The following is a 21,831-nucleotide window of genomic DNA, read 5'->3' as shown; positions in this document are numbered from 1 at the left end:
CCTTGGAATGTGTCCTAAATGTTAACAAATTCCACAGTGCATCACCTTTCTCTGGTCACGCTCAGCTACAGAACTTATCCAACTCCCTTGTGTTAAGCTATGAAGTCTAGCCTGTGTGAACCTATTGCACCTTTCTGTGCATTCGTTTCATGGATTTCTTTCCTACCTCAGCTATATACGGAAAAAGAAAAAGCAAGCAACCCCTAAGGCATCCAACCACACACTCAAATGACTAAAAATAAAATAAAATCAATGCTTTACTCTGAAAAGATGTAAGTAGCAGAGGCTTTTCCTCCTGTCCAACTATCCCCCCTCACTCTCAGCCACCTGTTTGCTTCTTGTCTTTCACGTGCCTGGGATCTGGGCCCTGCCACTCTACAAGGGGAAGAGAGATCTGAATAATACCACCAACATGTGTGTAATTTTAAATGATTAAATTTAAATAGCAATTATTTCTTTAACTAATACACATACGTGACAATTTACCCTATAGAGTTTCATATTTGTATATGAATTTATTTATGTATAATTATTTGTTATCCTGCCCTTCGGTTCTACAACTCCTACAGCTTGCAGTCCAATTAAAAACAAATAAGCAAACAAATAATAGCAATTTAAATGAGTATCAAAATAAAATAAAATAAAATAACTGAAGTAACACTGGTTTTGGCCTATGTAGTCATGGAAACCGCAGGAGCCAGCACAACAAAACCCACTAGTGCACTGGGTTCCCCCCTCATTCCCCATGTGCCCCCCCAATTGGCTCGGGGTGGTCTGGAGTGCCCCCATAACAGTGCCTGGATGTAGGAGAGGAAAAACTGTTCCGTCCATGTTTGCACTGACGAATGATTGCCTTAGAACAATGTTGAACTCCATTTGATATCTGAGAAAAGGGGAGGAGAATGTGAAATTCAGAAAATTCTGCAGAGAATGGAAATCAATAACAGGTGTGGGTGCAAACAAATTGGAGTGGAGCAGAATGAGAAAGAAGAAGTGTTATAGAGAGGAGAAATAGAAAAGGAGGAAGAGTTCAAAGGAAGCCGTGGAGGTGCAAAGAAAGAAGAGAGCATGCACTGTGGGACACAGTTAGTGAAATGATGTGCCCCTCTCAAATTAACAAGTAAATGTAAAAGAAGCCCTTGGTTTAGAGCAGTGGTTCCCAACCTCTTTTTTTTTTTGGCCATGCCCCAGCTAAGCATCTCTAAAATCGTGATTGCCCACCCCTACCCCCGGTGACATATAATTCTTATTATTCAAAACGTGAACTCCTATTCATGTGGAGGAAGCCTAAAAGGCTATTCTCTGTTAATAACTCAATTTCAAATTGCCCCCCCTTAAAAAATCAATTTGCCCCCCTGTGGGGTGTGTGCCCTACATTGGGAACCATGGTTTTAGAGGAAATAAAATATCCTATTTATCTAGAGCATCCACTTACTACTTTTTCAATTAAAAATTCTGAGGCTGGCATATACTCTATTGTGTAAAAAAAGCAGGGCTACTGTTGAAAAATGCAGAACTCTTTTGGAACTGGAACTCTGATGCTGAAGAGCCGGCTGACTCATCCTGAACGTAATGGAGGTAGATAGGGCAGGGGAGTAAGAAAAGTAAGACACCTATGTTTAAAATATTAAAAGACAATTCCTCAAGGTGCCTTTGCAAAGCCTCTTTAATATGCTATACCTGTTCTTTTACAAACCACTTAAATAGCCTGAAGTGCAGGATTTAAAATGAAAAGCCCTCGAGGCCTGGGCTGAGAAAGAGGAAATGTTACACAGTGCAGTGTTTCAAAACTTCCCTTCTTTTCTTCTGTTCTTCAAAAACGGCATAATTGTATGAAAAATTCACTGATATTTTCTGCTAGGATTTTAAACGTCTTTAAAACGTCAAACATGCAACTTGAAGTCTCATCTACTGTAGTGTCTTTAAAGAGAAAATCTGCTGGGTCATCACAATTATATCTGTAGCATGTGCTCCTAACTCTTAAAAAAAAAACCCAAAAAACCCACCTCTGTAGTTAAAACCATTTTTTAATATATTTTCCAGTCTTCCCATTATTCATGTAGCCGGCCCTCTACACTGGAACAGTTTGTTGTCTTTTGACTCTACTATGGCCTGGAGTCATAGCTGCCAAGTTTTCCCTTTTCTTGCGAGGAAGCCTATTCAGCATAAGGGAAAATCCCTTAAAAAAAGGGATAACTTGGCAGCTATGCCTGGAGTACCTGGTAAAAAATAACTGAGGAGGCTGAAAGACACAATCCAAAGGCCCAGGCCTCCTTGAGTATGTTCAAATAAACAAATAACAATCCAATTCTATCAGGATACAAGTAATTACTGTATCTAACCAAACACTACTACTACTAGTACTACTGACATCTTTCTGCAGGGCTTGCAAGACGGAGCTGTTCCGCCTGGCATTTGGGTTTTGATTTGGGCCATTTTAAAATGAGGCTGCATTTTAAAACAATTTTTAAATCTAAATTGTATTTTAATCTGCATTTAATCAATTGTTTTTCTTTCTTTTACATTTTACTGTATTGTAATTTTACTGATGTCAGCCGCCCTGAGCCCGGCTCTCACTGGGGAGGGCGGGATATAAATAAAAATTATTATTATTATTATTATTATTATTACTACTACTATTACACAAAGGGACCCAGGTGGCGCTGTGGGTTAAACCACTGAGCCTAGGGCTTGCTGATCAGAAGGTCGGCAGTTCGAATCCCTGTGACGGGGTGAGCTCCTGTTGCTTGGTCCCAGTTCCTGCCAACCTAGCAGTTCGAAAGCACGTCAAAATGCAAGTAGATAAATAGGAAGGTACTACAGCGGGAAGGTAAACGGCGTTTCCGTGCGCTGCTCTGGTTTGCCAGAAGTGGCTTTGTCATGCTGGCCACATGACCTGGAAGCTATACGCCGGCTCCCTCGGCCAATAATGCGAGATGAGCGCGCAACCCCAGAGTCGGTCACGACTGGACCTAATGGTCAGGGGTCCCTTTACCTTTAACTACTATTACACAGCCACAATTAGTTTCAAAATGGTGCTTATGTGGAAGCGCCTCAGAAGTCTTAGGGTTACATACCCTACATATATGTAAATAAATTGTAAATAAATTGTGGAATTTAGTAACAGCCTTTTGGCTGATATGTCTAGTGAAATGTTCTTCAATATTTCATTGAAGGTATCAGGTCTATAAATCAAACTAATTTGCTTTTCCTTGGGGGCTTAAATGGCATAGCAATAAAGAAGGATTAACTTCAAGATTCGCTAAATACCAGTCAAAATAACTTCTATACTGACATCTAGTGAACTTCCATAGCAACAAGAAATAACACAAGAATTTTAAGCATTTACATAGTACTTTTCATGTTCAAAGTGCTTTACAAATGCTCACTTCCAAATCCTCTGTAGGTAAAATGAGAATGTATGCATTTTTATTACTCTTTTTTATATTTCCAGGAAGCATTTGGATTTTTTTTAAAATGCCATTTTGTTATTGTAGCCAATATTCCAGTTTCTTGGAAAGTGTCATTAGAAACTTCTAGAGAAGTTATGATTCAGAAAATTTGCATTCAAAACATTATTGATAAAATTGCCAGCTTTGTTATATGCATATTTTTGGACCACTGCATTCAGGCTTTTTCATCTGCATTCTGGCGTTTTCATTTGAGGCTGGCAAAGATTAGGAGTTTTTAGGAATCACAATTAGCCTGAACCGTCATCAACTGCCATGGATGAAAAGCTGCTATGATGACCAGACAGAAAAAGGACATACATAATAACCATAAGAGGTACAGCTTCTCATGCAGGTAAAGAAAAGAAAAAGCTGCACCTGCTAACATTCAGTCTTCATATAACCATTCGAAGTACATGTACCAGCATGGATTTACTACACCCTGATGTGGCTATGTTTTACTCAAAGTAGACCCATTTAAATGAATGGACCTAAGTTAGTCAGGTCCATCAATTTAAATGGATCTATTCAGAGTATAGCATTGGGTACAACTCCAACATTCTAACCCTGATAATGAGAAGATTGTAAAAAATCTACTGTATTAATCTCATCATCGCTTTGGGGACCTTGGCCAAAAAGACGAATCAAGGAAATATGAAATATACCCCAAATGCGCAGCTGCTTTCGTGTGAATATAGAAGGGCTCTTAGTGGTAAAGCATATTAAAGCAATTCTGAGGGTTTGTCACAAACACATAGTTATATCAGCAGGAACTTTGAGGCCACTTTATCCCATCTAAAATTATTTCAGCTTCTCTGTATAGAACACAATTTTTGAGCCTCCCCCTGTAATAAGAAGAGCTAGTTCAGCATTCTGTTCTCACAGTGACTACCTAGATCTTTGAAAATGAATGGGCCTGTCAGTTTTTGGTTTGCTCATGTTCTTATTTTTCCAATCTTAAATTTATTTTGGTACATTTCTACATCAGTTTGAGATTTTTTATTTACTGTACTTAAAAAGTCTTTATGATTTTTTGCAAGCACCTTCCCTAATATAATGCATTTTTGTACATTTAATGGCATGCATTGCCCTAGTACAGACATATTTTTTATTGGAGAACTGGATCACTAAATTCAGAGAAGTGCTGATTTTCAAGGATAGCTGCATTTTGTTTACATATTGTTTTGCGGTGTGTGAACTGGATATGTTCGCATTAAAATGCAAACCAAATTTCTTCTCCGACCTTACCTATGAGAAGCCCACAAACAGAACACAACTGCAATAGCACACTCCTGCTTGTGATCCCCAGCAATTGTATTCAGAAGCATGCCGTCTCTGATTTTGGAGGTTAACAACATGACTTGGAGATTACATAATGACTAGAAACCTAGAAGCCTTATCTTCCATGAATCTGTCTAACCCCCTTTTAAAGCTGTTCAAGCTGGTGGCTGTCAGTACAAATTGTGGTAGAGAATTCTACTGCTTAACTATGGACTGTGTTAAGAAGTTTTATCTGTCCTGAATATTCCACAGCCTTAAACAGGCTTGATGATTTGATCACAGAACATTCAAAAACAACACACACAGCCAGCATTGTTGCCACATTTTCTCCAGCTACTGTTATCATAGGAACGGCTGGGGCTCCATCTATGTACAACAGCTTGGGCTCATACTACCTAACACTTCTGCATGTGTCCAAAGAGGGACCACTGTAATTGATTGCATGTAACTGAGGAAAGACAGGATGTATTTTAAAAAAGCATATCATCCCTTCACTCCTCTATGCTGCGCTCTCTTAAAGGTATAGGTTAGGTCCAGTCATGACCGACTCTGGGGTTGTGGCGCTCATCTCACTTTACTGGCCGAGGGAGCCGGCGTACAGCTTCCAGGTCATGTGCCAGCATGACAAAGCCGCTTCTGGCGAACCAGAGCAGCACATGGAAACGCTGTTTACCATCCTGCTGTAGCGGTACCTATTTATCTACTTGCACTTTGACGTGCTTTCGAATTGCTAGGTTGGCAGGAGCTGGGACCGAGCAGCGAGAGCTCACCCTGTCACGGGGATTCGAACCGCCGACCTTCTGATCGGCAAGCCCTAGGCTCCGTGGTTTAACCCACAGCTCTCAGCTTGGTTCAAAACAAAGGCTCAAATAGAGTCTAAGGTTATTCACCAGAAGCAAAGCCATTTATATCAACATCCAATTCTGCATGAAAGGAAAAGCAAAAATTGCAGTATTAATTATGCAACTGCACTAAACCTTCCATCAACTGGGAAGTGCAGCAATGAACTAGGCTTGATAGCAAAATTAATTTAAATTAAGCAAATTACTTTTGTTAGTAGAATTCTGATGAATAACAATAAGCTGCTGTTGTTTGTTATGAGCACAAAGAAAATATCTATATCACTCACAAACCTCGTACTGTTCGTGCTAAATTGTGCTTCAAAGTTTTCTTTAAAATAAATAAACAAATTAGGGGGTGCAGCCAAGTTGCCATACTAATGAATTTATTCTCTGCAAATCAACTTACACAGAGAAATTAGCAAAGGTTTATCTTCATTAAATTTGGAACATAGGCCTTATTGGACCTGCTTAACAAGAAGGGAGGGGGGAAATGATCAGTGATCATCATCAATCCCCTGCCGCATGAAGTCACTGCAATTAGGTTACTGAAAAGCCAATTAAATGTAGGAAGCCTGGCTAAACAAGACAAGACAATAGTAGAGTCTGCTTCTGCTTTACTGGTTATTTACTCTATGTCTCTCACTCACACACACATGTATCCAATACAGGGGCTGTCCACCGCCAATTACCCTATGGAAATATTTCCAAGAGAGAGAGAAGAAAGTAGGGGGAAAGAGTGAATGGGGAAGAAAATCTTTTACATGCAAAAGCTCCCTAGTTCAATCTCCAGCATGTCCAGGTAGGGCTAGGAGAGAATCCTCTCTGAAATCCTGGAGAGCTGCTGCTAGCCAGTACCAGCTGAGTTAGGTGGACCAAAGGTCTGAGGTAGGTTCCTAGATTCTATGTATGCAGGTCAAGATCACTTCAGAGCCTGCATCAACTGAACCATCCCTGCCCCTGATGCTGTCAGGCCTTTCTACCACAAACTACTTGTGAGGAAGGATCCCAATGACTTTTTATTAATTACTTATTTTTTTAATGTGATTTAATGTTTCTGTAAGCTGCCTGGGAAGGATTTATAATATATCCTTAACGCCAGGGTAATAAATAAATAAATAAATAAAGTCTGCCATGAAGTTATAGTTCATACATTGTTTTCCAATTTTTGCTTTAATTAAAAAAGCAGGAGATAATATTCCAACATCCTTCTAAGGCCACACCGCCCAATAGACCTAAATTGAAGGCAAGTCCACAATGCAACTTCCACAATGCAAGCCTACAAAGCAACTTCTAAGGAGCAGCAGTTTAATGCAATCTGCTCAGCGACCAAAACCACGACTAAACGGTATTACAGATGCCATTCTTGTTTTTTGTTGTTGTTGTTGTTTAGTCGTTTAGTCGTGTCCGACTCTTCGTGACCCCATGGACCATAGCACGCCATTCTTGTTTATGTCCTTGCTAGTCTCCAATACCAAGGAGATATTTTTATGAATTCTTCTCCAACTTTTTGTAGGCAGCCTAGTCCTGTAAGACCAAACCTCAAAAGAGCTGGTCAAGCCTTTTATTTCTTGTTCACTATCCTTCAGACTTTACCTCCTCAGTGCTGCACATACATATTTTAACACAGAAAGCGGCCTGTGAGGAAATTAAACGTACTGAACCAAAAGGGCAGCTGGTTGGGGTCTCAATGTTCTGAGAGCTCAGCAAAATGCAAATGTCCTAGTCAATACAAGGGCACGTTCCAGGTCTGAGGGGGGGCTCAGCAATGTGGCTTTAGGTGGGTTCACCTCCTACACCAGAGGAGTCTGGTGGGCTTACCTGGCAGTGGCACCCAGCAACAGTGCTGCACCAGCATTGGACAGATTAGAACTGCCATTTAAAATTCCCCACAGTGGTCCCGATGCAATGATGCTCCAGGGCGTTGTGGAGAATTTTATATGGTGGCTCCAAACTTCTTAGCAGCGGGTCAGGCAAGTGCAATGTGCTCTGCCAGCAGCAACCCAAAGATGCCATGCACTGATACTGGGGTTGGGGGGGGGAATGCAAATTCAACTTCACAGATATTTACGCTCAGAAACTGGGAATATATAGAACCCAAGAAAACAAAAATAGGCACACCAAGTTCTATGCTAAGAAAATCAAGATTTAGTGCTCAGAGTGAATGAGCAGCTAATGAAATTTGCACAAGCCAGAAGCTTCAGTTCATAATCACATTGCCCATATATTTCAAGCCTAACTCCTCAACCAGGATGTTCAGGGATTTCCTTTTAAAATGCAATGTTTGACAAAAATTTGCACCAGATTTCAGATTCTTTGCTCTGCAAAAGAATAAAATAAAACAGGACTTAAAGCCTAACTTCCCAAGCTGTGCTTTTGCTTGCTGTGTGTTGGAGTGTTTGCTGCTATTGTAAAACAGACTTTATGGCCTAATCTGAGAGTGTGACTTTCAGTAGCCATAGCACCTTGTGTGTGTTAAAGTATGTGTTAAAGTTTCAGCTCCCATACACGTATGTGTGCAAGCCTGTGCTGATTGGCAGAACCCAGTGTACACAGTTTGTCTAGTTCCCTTGAAGCTTGTGTTCTCCAAGTACAGGGGAGGTGAATTCAGCTTACCTTGCTGTGGAGCTTCTGAGCATCATAGCGAATTTGGGCAAACTCACGGAGCCCAAAAGACCCACCAATTATAAGCAGCTGAAATATAAAAAAAGAGAATAGAAGCAAAGGAGTATCCAGAACATTGTGAGCCAAAATACATTTTAAAAAAGCAAGAGAGGAAAAAATAACCAGGGTGGAAGGAAGGAAAGATCTAGAACACTATGTACAAAGCCAAGAAGCTGCTGGCATAAGCTGTTGTAAGGACTCTCAGGATAACACATGTAAAGGTTTTAAACAGTCTAAAGGTGTTAAAGAAATGCCAAGCATGCTATAATACAATAGTGACTTAAGACTCATTAGCACAGATTCCACGATGGCCCCTTGGTTTTCCAAAGCACATATATTAAAGTCAAAGCTTAATCTTTGTTCATTGGTGCAGACATGTGCATATAGGAGAGAGGTGCATGGAGAATCTGCTCCAGGGAAGAGATTTGTTCTAGCTTCTGAGAATCTAACTTGACTGACTGTCCATTTCATGTCAAATGGATGGGGCTACTACAGTTTTCATTCACAAACATATCAAAAATGTCTCATTCTTGCGCAGAGGACTTCAGAAGACTGTTTTTCTAAATCTCTCCTGCCTCCCATTATATTTCTGACTGTATGTTTCACCTCCCCCAATGCCTTTTTCTCTTTGACAGCATTTAACAGCATTTAGAGAGCCTTAACATCATAGCTCTGGGACTTGTTCTCACCATTTTCAAACTTTTAACAATTGAAGCAACAATGCTCAGCTGGCTCATTCTGGTGCCAAGGTGAAAAGGACCCAATTAAGCTTCTGGAACAAGCCAGCAGATTGGAACCAGAATCCTATGGTATGTTATTATGTAGTCCCTTCTGCACCTATATCTTCATTATAGCTAATAGCTCCAAACCTCCGAGACTTATGAATAGGAGCAATACGTAAGAGAGCGAGAAATTGACATATCTCTAGGAAGGTGACATTTCTCTCTGTCATAAAATGCAAATACAATTTTTGAAATCTTATACCAAGGCAAACACAGAGATGACATGCTCATAGTTTTGTATTCATATACTTCTTTTTGGCAATCCCTCGTAGCCAAGTAAGACTGTCTTCCATGAACATGGTCTTAACAGTGAGTCCATAAGTGACTGTGGAGGCCAATTCTGGATCCACACGTCCTTCCACAGTGGGGACATTGGTTTCTGGGAGGGAGTTGATCATGGTGAGGGTTTGCCAAGTATGCCTTCCTCTTAGCTCGTTTCTCCTTTATGCCCTGAGTTCAAGCTTCTTAAAAGTCCATGACATCTTTAGTAAAGGCTGTTCTCCAATTGGAGTGCTCGCGGGCCAGTGTTTCCAGTTATCAGTGCCCATGTTACATTTTTTTAGGTTTGCCTTGAGTTGGGAATAGAGTAGTTGCTTTGGAAGACAGTAATCAGGCATCCGAACAACATGACCAGTCCAACAAAGTTGATGTTGATGTTGCTTCAACACTGGTGATCTTTGCTTTTTCCAGGACACTGACATCAGTTAGCCTGTCTTCCCAAGTGATGTGTAAAATTGTTCAGATACCGTTGATGGAATCTTTAGAGGAGTTGGAGATGGCGTTTATAAGTGGTCCATGTTTCACAAGCATACAGTAATGTTGGTAGCACAATAGCTTTGTAAACAAGCATTTTGGTTTCCCTTTGAATGTCCCGGTCCTCAAACACTCTGCTCTTCAATCGGGAGAAAGCTGCGCTTTACCTTTTAATATACAACAAGGGTGGGGAACTCCAAACACTCAGGCCATTTTCTCCAAAATTCACCAGCAAACCACTACTGGCTTTTCAAATACAAGCCTGGTTGGTATAGCCTTTACTACAAAAGGAGGACTAGTAGAAGTCTCAGTGTATGACAGGAAATAAAACCATCCAAACTGAGGGTGATACGGCCATGCCCTCCCCACACAACCTTGCACTTAGGAGCCAGACAATACTTCAATTCCAATCCCTTTTGATTGGCAAAGGTTCGCCCGAGTTCCTATTTGCCTTATAGAGTTCCAGCTCTGCGCTCCAAATACCTGAAGCAATCTTGTCTAACTACTGGTGTCCTACTGCCACCTTACAGACACTAATATCTTTGACTGACTTTGTCACAGCCTCAATATGTTGACCTAACAGGAGACGTAGCTTGAATGAACAAATCTTTATTATTATAGTAACAGCTGAATACTGTATAACAAGTTATTATTGTTTGTTTTCAATAACAGTGCTTGGATACTTTGTATTACTTAACATGTGCCTAGAATTCTGTTCCTAATGCAAGTTCTAATCCTATCTTATACTTCCCCCTACTCCTCAGTGCCACACCAGCCACCCTTCTTCTTCCTCCAAAACCCAACTACCTCTTTTCCTCACACACGACTATTCTAAAAGTCACACTCCACTCTTCGCCAATCAGCGTAAGACATGTGCCAATATTTCATTCACACCTTACTTTATATCTTACCTCTCTCTAAATAACATTTTACTGTATATCTCTTAACATACAAACCTGTGCAAGTCAGTTACAATGACAAACACCACGGGCACTTTTTGCAAAATAATAACAATAATAATTTAGGGTTTCCCCAGCCACTCTGGGCGGTTCCCAACAGATTAAAAACAGAATAAAACATCAAATGCAGTGGCACCTCGACATACGAATGACTCGACATACAAATTTTTCGAGTTACGAAGGGGAAAAATGGGGGCAGGCTTACGAATTTATTCGACTTACGATCGAATGTGTGCCAGCCTAGCTTGGGATCAGGCCGGCTCCACTGCCACCGCCGCTGCGAAGCCAGCCTCCAGCCGGCCTCGCGCAGGATTCGGCCCTCGCCGGCTCCGCTACCGATCTTTGTGTGACAGGCGGGGGTGGGGGGAACGTGGCCTCCCCGCCTGCCTCCTCCTCCCCAGCAAGATAATTTAGGAAAAGAAAATGTACTTAGCACATTTAATTTAAATATTTGCAAAGAGTATGTCACAGATTTTAAAAATTCTGAGTTACCTGTTTGGCGGAGGCTCTCCGCTCCCACTGCTCCCTCCTTCCCTCCTTTCCCGGCCATGTTTCCTCGTTAGCGAGCGGAGCGCTGAACGCCTGCGCGCAAGGGGAGAGCGGCGCTCTGGAGTTTGGCACCAGCAGCAGGCAAGCGAATCTTTCTCGCCGCCCCGGGAACGCGGGGATGGGCCGCCTGCACGCTTCTGCCTGTCCCCCGGGCAGCGGCAGCAGCTCCCGCTGAGACTGTGCAGAAGAAGCTCCCCCATTCCAGTGTTTGGCGCCCGCGTCGTGACCCGGCCGGCTTCCTCCGCCAAAAGGCAGCGCTGACCCGCCGGAAAGGAAGCCGGCCGGGTCACGACGCGGTCAGCGACGTGAGAATGCAAATCGCCCTTCTCGTCGCGGAACACCAGCCAGCGTCCCGCGGCACAGTAGTGTGCCACGGAACACCGGTTGAGAAACGCTGTTCTAAAAGTCAGATAGTTGTTATTTCCTTGGCATCTGATGGGAGGGCGTTCCACAGGGCAGGCGCCACCACCGAGAAGGCCCTCTGCCTGGTTGCCTGTAACCTCACATCTCACAGTGAGGGAATCTCCAGAAGGCCCTCGGAGCTGGACCTCAGTGTCCGGGCAGAACAATGGGGGTGGAGACACTCCCTCAGATATACTCCCACCCACTCTGTAAAGCATCCCACCTCTCATTGTGTGTGTTGCAGGGATGAGGGATCTGAGGACCTCCAGATATTGCTAGACCCTAACTCCCATCAGCTGTAGCCAGGCAGGCCAAAGATCAGGGTGGATCAAATTTGTAGACCGGCAACATCTGGAGGGCCACAAGTTTCCCACCCCTCATTTACTGGGAGGAGCTGCAAACAGGGGCAAAAAGCCATTGAGGGTGAGGGAAGCATTGCCTTCAAGCTGACTGGACTTAGTGACACTGGTTACCTACATAGCATTGTAGCATCCTTATTTACAACAGGATTTCCAACTGGCTGGGATTAGTCAGAAACAATCAGAAACAGACATTCAACAAAAGCCTAGGAACAAGTATGGGGTTTAATGCAGTGTGTTTGTCTTCCTTTAAAAATGTAAAACTGCTTTAAATGAACACACATGCTCATAATTTCTTCTTTAATGGTTATTACTGCAGTAATCATTTGTACAGGGGCTGACATAAAAAAAGGTTAACTGAATGCAGTTTTGCTCTCCATTGATTTAGTAAGTATATACATTCCAACAGACCCACAAACCCACAGCAACATGCCCATATGAATAATAGCTGTGCAGGACTGAAACAGCTGTACTACGAGGGTCTGGCTTCTCAATAGCGCAACTAATTATAAAGCAACACTTAGCCATGCTAGATCCATTAAGATGTTGTTTGCCCCTCTTCAAGCTTGTAAAGCATATGCAATAGTGTCCATGTTTCTGTTACATTTCATTAGCATATAGATATTGAGTATATCATAACCTGATTTTCCCCCATAAAGAAATTGACCAATATTTCACATACCAGGAAAAAAAAGCTAAGGGTGCAATCCTATACATGTCTATTGAAAACTAAGTACTATTGAGTTCAGTGGGGCTGACTTCCAGGCAAGTGGGCTTTGGATTGAAGACTAATTGAAATAGTGTGCACAGAGATTTTTAAAACTCAGGTGTGTTTAAGGTCCAGAGAGGTCACTGGAGCTTATGTCTGATGGATGACTGCAACTGTCTACAAAGATGTGTAGAAACTAAGACAGATGCTACTATTGTGTTTTTAGCTATTGTAGTGCCAGCTGTTTTTATGGGGGGGTGTTATTGCTATAATTTATTTTTTATGATTTTATATAAGCTGCCTTGGGCATCAACTGATGGAAAGGCATATTGTATCGATTATTTTAAAATGGCCCATAATCTTGCCCTTCCAAAAGGCAGAGAAGAATTTAGTCTTCACACACAATGTATTTTCCTTTCCTCCAGGGGTATACAGTACTGTACCATGCTTGTAGCGTTGTTACAGTACTGTAACAGTTAACGGTTAGTATACTCTACTGTAAGCGTTTATGTGTCGGGTCAGAGGTTTTTCACATTTGAGATTAGCAACATGAGGGATCTGCTAATAATATGAGGTCTGTGTGGTGCACAAGAAAACCAGGAGAATTAGGTTTTGAACTTACATGCAGAATTGTCTCACTTTGACTCTGGCTACTGTAAAGCCATGAAAACATGGCTACGTTAATAGGTTTTTGCATTTTACATCTGAAGGTCACCTTTAACAACACAGAACAACAATACTCCCCACTTAGACCGTGCTTTACAAACTAACCTGGAAACAAGCCAACAGCACAGCTTTCTGAACTATCACTTGATTCAATATTCAAAGAAGGATTTTGTTGCCGTTTCAGTGAAATCACACCAAGACACACACCAAAAGCAACGTTTTTAATGACATTATATATGCACAGAATGCAAGGTAGAATGAAACATGGGATGCGACAGAGAAGCGCCATCTGTCACATATGCTCAGCAACCTCAGTAACTGTTTCATGAAGAAATTGACATTAATTTCTGTTCAATAGCATTGTGAAGAGCTAATTTCTGTTATTCTACTGAAAACCATGTTAAGTAAACAAATAGACAGAGCACTGTAAACAGAGGATATTACTGCTCATCAACACCAGACAGACATAAATAAAGACTGAATAAGCTAGGCCTCCTCAAACCCTGTGTTCTACTACAGATTCCAGACTCACCAAATTATTCAGTAAAATCTAAAGCAGCCAACCCTTAGGTTAGCAAAACAACAAGCAGCAATTTCTCCAGCACTGCCTAGCAATTTGCAATGTTAGATCACCTCTGTTGCTAGAGAAACTCATTCTGTTGTTGTAGCACTGATTTTGAAAGCCAGATTACAAAATTACATTCCCTTTGTCATAAATCCCTAAATTAATCACATCACAATATTCACTGCTGGCAACACAGATCATGCACTGGTGAAAAGAAAGCCGGGGAAATGTTATGAAATATTTTACTTGAAGAGGGAATGTGATAATTTTCAAGCCTCTTCTTTAAGACTGTTGTTGAAGCCTCCAGCTATGCATTGTGCAGCTGCAGAACTGGAACAGTCAAATGAAATATTCTCTTTTTACTTCACAGTGATGGGAATTAAAGAGATTTTTTTGGGGGGGGGTTCCTTTTTTAAAGAAAAACTGCTGTGTGCGCATTTTAGAGCTGCTGAAAGGTCCCAATGTGACAGCTATGAAAACTACAGTTCTTCATTTATCTACTATTCAAGTACAGCAGGGGCAGAAAAAGAAAAAGCAAAAAAACCAAATGCTGGCTACCAATATGGCTCAGCCCCAGACACCCTAAAGAGTCCCCAATCTTTTATCTTTCAGAATATGGGTTTTGCTAGAAGGCAGCTCTCCCAGACAGCTCAGGTATACCTAAACATTTGTAACTGTGTTGTCCCATTCTCCAGGAAGTTATGTGTCATCAAAATGTTTTTGTCCAGGAGACCTTGCTCTGCAATTACAAGCCTTGAGCACATAGATGAGACTTTAGAAATATCACCAACCACTTATCCTGTCACTTTTCAACTTAAATTAAGCACAGCCAACTTTGGGTTTCTCAGCAGCCCACTGGATTCTCAGCAGTCTAGTAGCCTGGATGCATAGCTTGCTGTATGAATCATACTGTGACAAATGTAGCATCATTCCTTAGATGTCGTATTCATACCTACAACTTTGTCAAGACGATTATCTTTGTTGTCTCACACAGGAACGAAAGATGGCCTATCTAGGCCATCATCCTGCTCTCACAGTAGTCAACCAGATGCCTGTGGGAAGCCTGCAACACAGACCAAAGTGCGACAGCACTCTGTCCCCTGCAATTCGCAGCAAGTGGTATTCAGAGGCATACTGCCTCCAAAAGTGGAAGCAAAACCCAGCCATCGTGGTTGGTAGCCACTTGTCATCCCAGAATTTGTCTAATCCTCTTTTAAAGCTATCCAAGTTGGTGGCCACCACTGCCTCCTGTGGAAGCAAGTACCGTATATACTGGCGTATAAGACGACTTCCTGACCCATGAAAATCGTCTCAAAAGTTGGGGGGCCGTCTTAAACGCCGGGTACTAGAATCAGCAGTCTCCGCATATGGTGGGGGGAGCTCAAAAATGGCCGTGGGGCATGGCACAGTTTCCCTAAAGGAGTCCCTGAAGAAGCGCGCGCTCGGGAGAGGGATGCTCTCCGCAGGGGCGAACGCACGGGCAAACGGCTCCCTCATGGCTTTGCCTGGATTAGCGCCTCTTCCGCAGGGGTGAACGGCTCCCTCATGGCTTTGACTGGATTAGCGCCTCTTCATCGGCACACGGGGGTGCCTGAAGTGAGGAGGATAGCCCGCTCAGCCCAGCCGTCCGACAAACAAAAGGGAACAAAAGGGGGGGAGGCAGCAAAAGGGAAAGCTTTCTTGCACTGTCGGCTCCTGCTTTAGAGAGGGAGAGGGAGCTGAGCTGGGTGTGCTCGGCTTGCTAGGGGTTAAAAGGAACTGAGCAGGAGTCCTAGAGAAGATAGCCCGCTCAGCCCAGCCAAAAGGGAAGGCTTTCCTGCAAGGAAAATGCTGTTGCCTCTCTCCTCTGCAAGTGCTGTCTTCTGGGTGGGTGGAAGGTGCTCTTGCTTTAGAGAGGAAGAGGGGGCTGAGCTGGGTGCGTTCGGCTTGCCCAGCCACCCGGGAAGGCTTTCCTGCAAGGAGAAGGCTGTTGTCTCTCTGCTCTGCTGCCTTCTGGGTGGGTGGAAGGAGCCCCGAAACAGGGGGGGGGGAGAGAAGCGGTGGTGAAAGGGCAGCTCTCCCAGGAAAGGATGTGGAGAAAAGGCCATCAAGTTTCAATGAAACCCAGTTCTCCCCACAGGAGCATAGGAAGTTGCCTTATAGACCACAATATGTCATTGATATACTTATGACATAAGATGATGAACAGGAGGATTTTGAAGGCTTTTAAAGGGAAACTGTCAAATTAAAATTACCATATTGAAATCAAATCTGATGTTTCTTTAATTTTTATTTGGTGTGCGGTGGAAGAGGGGTAGTCTTACACGGCGAATATATACCAAACTCTATATTTTAACTGGAAAAGTTGGGGGGTCGTCTTATACGCCCAGTCGTCTTATACGCCGGAATATACGGTAAGTTCCACACTGCTTGAAAAAATACTTTCTTTTATCTTTCCTGGCTCTTTCAACATTCAGCTTCATTGTTGAGAGAGAGAGAGAGAGAGAGAGAGAGAGAGAGAGAGAGAGAGAGAGAGAGAGAACTTTTCTTTACTCAGTTACTCTGGGCCAAGCATGATTTTAAAAACAAGACCTCTCACTCCTTCTTGCTCATCACAAGTGATTCCCAGGCACATTGCCTCTGAACTCTGAGGTTCCATATAATCATGACCACACTACTTCTCCAAGAATATATCATATCTCCTTTTCAAGTCATGTGAGTGGCCACTGCCTTAGTACCTTGTGGCAGCAATTTACTCCATGAAGAAGCACTTTCCTTTATCTGCCCTGAATGTCTTCCAACATTCAGCTTCATTGGATGTTATGGAGGAGGGAGAAGAAGAAGGAGAATAATAATAATAATTTGGATTTGATATCCCGCTTTATCACTACCCTAAGGAGTCTCATAGCGGCTAACAATCTCCTTTCCCCTCCTCCCCCACAACAAACACTCTGTGAGGTGAGTGGGGCTGAGAGACTTCAGAAGTGTGACTAGCCCAAGATCACCCAGCAGCTGTATGTGGATGAGCGGGGACGCGAACCCGGTACACCAGATTACGAGCCTACTGTTCTTAACCACTATACCACACTGGCTCTCTCAAAAACATTTTTGTCTCCACTTTCTTCATGCCATACATAAATTTATGAACTTCCACCATGTCTCATCTCAACTTTTCTCTAAACAAGTAAGTTTAGAGCAACCTTTCCTCACAGGGGAGTTGCTTTACCCACTTGATCATTTAGGTTGCCCTTTTCTGAACCTTTTCCAGCTCTGCCATATTCACAGCATAGCTCTGTACAGACCTGCACTATCCCTTCATCTTTCATCTCAAGCAACACTGATCCCAGAAAGTCCCCCTACTATCGGTCTCAGTACAGGATGCAAGAGTCACCTGGGGAATGAGTACAGAAGCACATTCACAAACAAACAAACCAATATTGCTATGCATGACTAGACAAGTTCCTCAAAACACAAAGAAATGTTTTGAAAATGTGTGGGTATGCTCACATTTCATACACCCCTAAACCAGAGTTTATTTTAAACAATGATTTTAAAATGACACACAAACCAGGCCTGTGGCCATAAGGTCTTTTGGACTTGCTTTGAATAGCCAGCTTCACGTATTACCATTCTCTCAACTTACTGGAACAGTGAACGGGAACGTGGCAGGCTGCAGTACTTTGTTGCATGTCCCACTTATATATGCCATCAGCAAGCTAACGTACATAGAATGGTTGGTGGCGCTAATGATTTTTTGCTGTTTTGTGCCACATCTCAAAGCCTTGCTACTTGCAGAATACATTTCTCCCAATAAAATAAAGATGTAATCAGTAGGCTGGAAAGCCATCTAGGTTAAATTAAAAAAAGATGTAGACTGACATCAGACTTATTTGGTTCGCCTAATCTAGTTTATGAGTGTTATGAGCAATTCTGAGAGTAACAAGCATGAAATACCACTTGCCAGGCCCATGGCTCTTCCATTTGGTTGGAAACAAGCTGGTTTTGCCCTTGATTCCAAGAAAGGATCACTCTGGTCATAAGCTGCCTGTCCTAAAGTAATTTTTATGGAAACGCTGGGTTCATACTTTCTTCCATCTTGAATGGAGAGGTAAAAACAAAAGCTACACATTTCATCACAAAGGACTCCCTGTTGAGCAAATAACCTGCTCCTCTGAGCCACGCAAGAGTGTTTCTGGATAGGAAGGGGAAACATGTGTCCCTCCAAAAGTTCACAGAATAATATAATCGTAGAGTTGGAAGGGACCCAAGGGTCATCTAGTCCAACCCCCCAAATGCAGGACTCTCAGCTAAAGTGTCCATGACAGATGGCCATCCAACCTCTGCTCAAAAACCTCCAATGAAGGCGAGTCCACAACCTCCCGAGGGAGTCTGTTCCACTGTCCAACAGATCTTACCATCATTAAGTTATTCCTGATGTTTAGTCGGAATGTCCTTTCTTTTAACTTGAAGCCAGAGCAGGAGAAAACAAACTTGTTCCCTCTTCCATGTGACATGTGACTGTAACGTCTGTCATTCCTGATGAGCTGATGGGAATTGTAGTCCAACAACATCCAGGGGCCACAGTCCCCCTACCCCTGTTCAGTAAAAAAAAGAAGCTCCCTTAGGCAGATTAATGTGATGAAGTTCAGAAAAGATATTTTGCAAAGAACACAAAGAACTCTCTAAAAAGAAGGCAGCCCATATGTTCCTCAGTGCAAGCATGAGCAAAAATGGCTCCTTCAACCAGACTGTTGTCATTTTGCATTACACACAGTGCTTGGCCAGGTCAGATAACAAGGGAATTAACACAGCTGCTTGAAGAACAAGTCTGTTTTGGTAGGTCAAGAACAGCTTTCCTGTTAAAAACAGGGCTGTCCCTTTCTTCCTTTAAAACAAGACACATTGCATTTTAAGACGTGAAGAATTCTCTCCAATCTTCATTTCATCTCCATATGCAAACAGCCTGTCACTGCTTTTTCAAAAAAATACCTAAAGACTAGTATTATTTCTTCAGTAGCTTCCACACAACAGGGAAGTGAAATACCACACACCCCAACACAAGGAATTAATATTCCCTTTTATCACCCAGTGTTCCATGATGTAAGAAATTAAGGGCAGAAACAAAGGATAAAGATTTGGAGCCCCCCAGCTCTGCAGTTAAATGCTGCTGCTCTTTCATTAGTTGGGCAGTGACTTTTCCTGGCCAGTTAAATGGACCGCAGCAGGGTTGCTGGACTACAACTCCCATCACCCCTGGAGCTGATGGGAGCTGTAGTTCAGCAACATCTAGAAGGCAAAAGTTCCCCACATCTGGACGACAAGGTAAAATATGAAGCTGTGGCAAAACAGCCAAATTCTGAAAGGAGAAAAGGAGTGGGAGGGGCAAAGGTCAAAACTAAGAAACAGAATGGGATGACAGAAAAAGCAGCTAAACGTTCCTCTAAATGACAGCATCACCTGCAAAGTACTCATGCTCCCTAAACATGAGGATGTGATGGAGCAATGCTCAATTTCTGATAATGGCTGAGCAACAGACTTACTGCGAATGGGCCTCCTTTTCTGTGGTCCATTAAAATTGATGGCATACCTCTAAGCACCCCTATCTGTGGTGTACCATGTTTGAATGGCAAAGGCATGTAGAGACAGTTTTCCTTAAGCAGCTGGCCCACAAGTATGGGATGCCTCTCCCCTAAGGGCTTGGGGTTCACCTTTGCATGAGCATTTTCTGAGGGCAGCTTGGGATAGTATCTGGCTAGTTATTTCTTCCAAGGGCGTACGAAGATAGGGACGGTAGGGGCGGGCCGCCATCGCCGCTGCCCACCCTGCCCCAGCGCACGGCGCGCCCTGCCCCCAAAACGCACATCCCGCCCCTGCGCACAGCGCGTCCCGCCCCCAGAACGCGTGCCGCGTCCCTGGGGGCAGCGCGCCTGCTCTCCGCCCCCGGTAGCGGAGCATGAAGCTCCGCCGCTGGTTTCTTCATAGTTTCCAATACATAGACAAACCACTTGACTTCAGGCTTTCATCTTTCTTCTTCCAGCATTAAACAGCAGAATGTGTAGTATTATACCTTCCACTGCATATATTGCCCATGGCATCAGCCATCAGTAATGATAAAAGACAAACAAAAAACAACAGATGACAGTCATGGCAAATACAGAGATTAAAATTTATTTTTCAAAACACAATTAATATAAGCAATGGGCTTATATAGTGCGGGCACATAGAGTGTGATGGCTGATTTTGTTTTGTCCTATAGAAGTCATGACAATCATTTCTGGAGGATAATATAAAATAGCTGCAGTCACCAGCTTGTGATTGTGATTAGGCAAAACTTGCCAGACGGCGCTATAGATGCACCTAAGCTCAGCAGCTTTATTTTCTTATAGAAGTGAATGGCTTCCATTCACTTCAATGGGAAAGAATAAAGCACCAGCAGTGCATGAGAACCCGCCAGAGAACAGGATGAAAGACATTCCAGTCGTGCTGCCTGCCTGCCTAAAAATAAACCACATATGATTGCATAGAGACAATATCAAGATTTTTACACCCATCTTCTGTTGGTTTTAAAGGGACACTTTTCAGATGGAGTTAGTGTTCCAAATACTGTATGAAATTCTGCATGTTCAGGAAACAGTATAATAGCAATTTTATTGTACCAGTGAAAAAGAACTTTGCTGTCCCAGTACAGTATGCAAGAGTCACATGGGGAATGAATCACTGGCAGCTGCAACTATTATCAGAAAAGTGAAATCAACACCATATTTTAGAAACAGGAGCACCATCTACTGTATTTGAGAGCTAGGTACACTTCCAATAGAATTTCCGAAAAGAAAACGCTCTCGTTGCTCTTAGAAATCAGTTTGGAAGCAGTACAAAGTAGTAAGAGGCAAGGAGATGTGAAAATCCAAGCATGCGGAACAACCTCTTGTGTGAGACATGCAGTACATATCTACAAGGTCACAAGAATTCATCCCAGCATCTGGACAGATGTTACCATCCTGGTGCTGTGGGACTTCACACCCTGCAGCACATAAGCTGTTAAACAGTGTTCCATGCTATCTTACATCACTCTCTTAGGTTCTTGCTTGCTTATGCTAGGCACTGATATGATCACACATATTGTCAAGTTCATAGGTGAAGAAAGCCAGATTGGAGAATTCCCCAGAATAATCATTGTATTCAGCACATTTACCTGTGTTGGTTATTTTAATCCCTCATAAATCAACTTCTTCTTTGTTCTAAAAGTTTATTTGGTTATTTAATTCACAGTCCTAGCCTTCCTAATCCTGAAATACATGGAAGAGTTACAATAGATTAAAACATAAACAATATTGGGTTTTTTTTTTAAAAAAAAAAGTAAAAGGCAACTGACACATGGTAAAACTTGATTTCCCTAGAACACTAGTATCTACTTGGTAAGTGGACTCACTACTCAGAAATGGGTCACACCAGTTGCACAATGACCATTTTCTAGGAAGTTTTTTTTTTTTAAGGATGTGAACAATGACAAAAAGAGCAGAGGTGGGCATATATAAAGGATCCACGTTGCTCATGCAATGTCCTACAAGCTAAGCCTAGGTGTCATAAAAAAAACCAGGAGGGAAAGCAGCAGAGTTTGCAATCAGCACTAAATTGAAACAGCATCAAATGTAAGATGCACTTTTTGTAGGAACGTTTATATAATATAGCAGAGTTAAATGATTCCTTGTTTGAGTTTACACAGCAGCAAGCGGATTGCTAACTCGTTTGAGTCCTTTTAATAATTATGCCTTCTAGGTTGATAATCCCTTTTGTCCCTCTTAAAGAAAAATACACATGAATCTGAATGATAATAACATAAACTACTTTACTGTCAGATTCACTGAGTACATACTT

The 21,831-nt window shown here is 42.5% G+C and overlaps 1 protein-coding gene across 2 annotated transcripts in view; it reads right to left on the bottom strand.

The window, feature by feature from the left end:
- Nucleotides 1-21,831, bottom strand: part of LOC118084075 (cytochrome c oxidase assembly protein COX16 homolog, mitochondrial) — a 46,208-nt gene that overhangs the window by 20,856 nt on the left and 3,521 nt on the right. Inside the window, exons 2-3 of one of the 2 annotated variants that reach the window (XM_060273817.1) lie at nucleotides 18,372-18,551; nucleotides 8,186-8,263 (exon numbers count right to left, since the gene is read on the bottom strand). In XM_060273817.1, coding sequence (XP_060129800.1) covers nucleotides 8,186-8,263; nucleotides 18,372-18,527 — 234 coding nt within the window. In that variant the 5' untranslated portion in view covers nucleotides 18,528-18,551. The remainder of the gene's footprint in view (nucleotides 1-8,185; nucleotides 8,264-18,371; nucleotides 18,552-21,831) is intronic. The other variant, XM_035113354.2, reaches the window with a different exon arrangement.

This window comes from Zootoca vivipara, chromosome 1, assembly GCF_963506605.1.
Source record: "Zootoca vivipara chromosome 1, rZooViv1.1, whole genome shotgun sequence".
NCBI classification, from domain to species: Eukaryota; Metazoa; Chordata; class Lepidosauria; order Squamata; family Lacertidae; genus Zootoca; species Zootoca vivipara.
The sequence above is the reverse complement of the archived record's forward strand: the minus strand, read 5'-3'. Positions and strand labels throughout refer to the sequence as shown.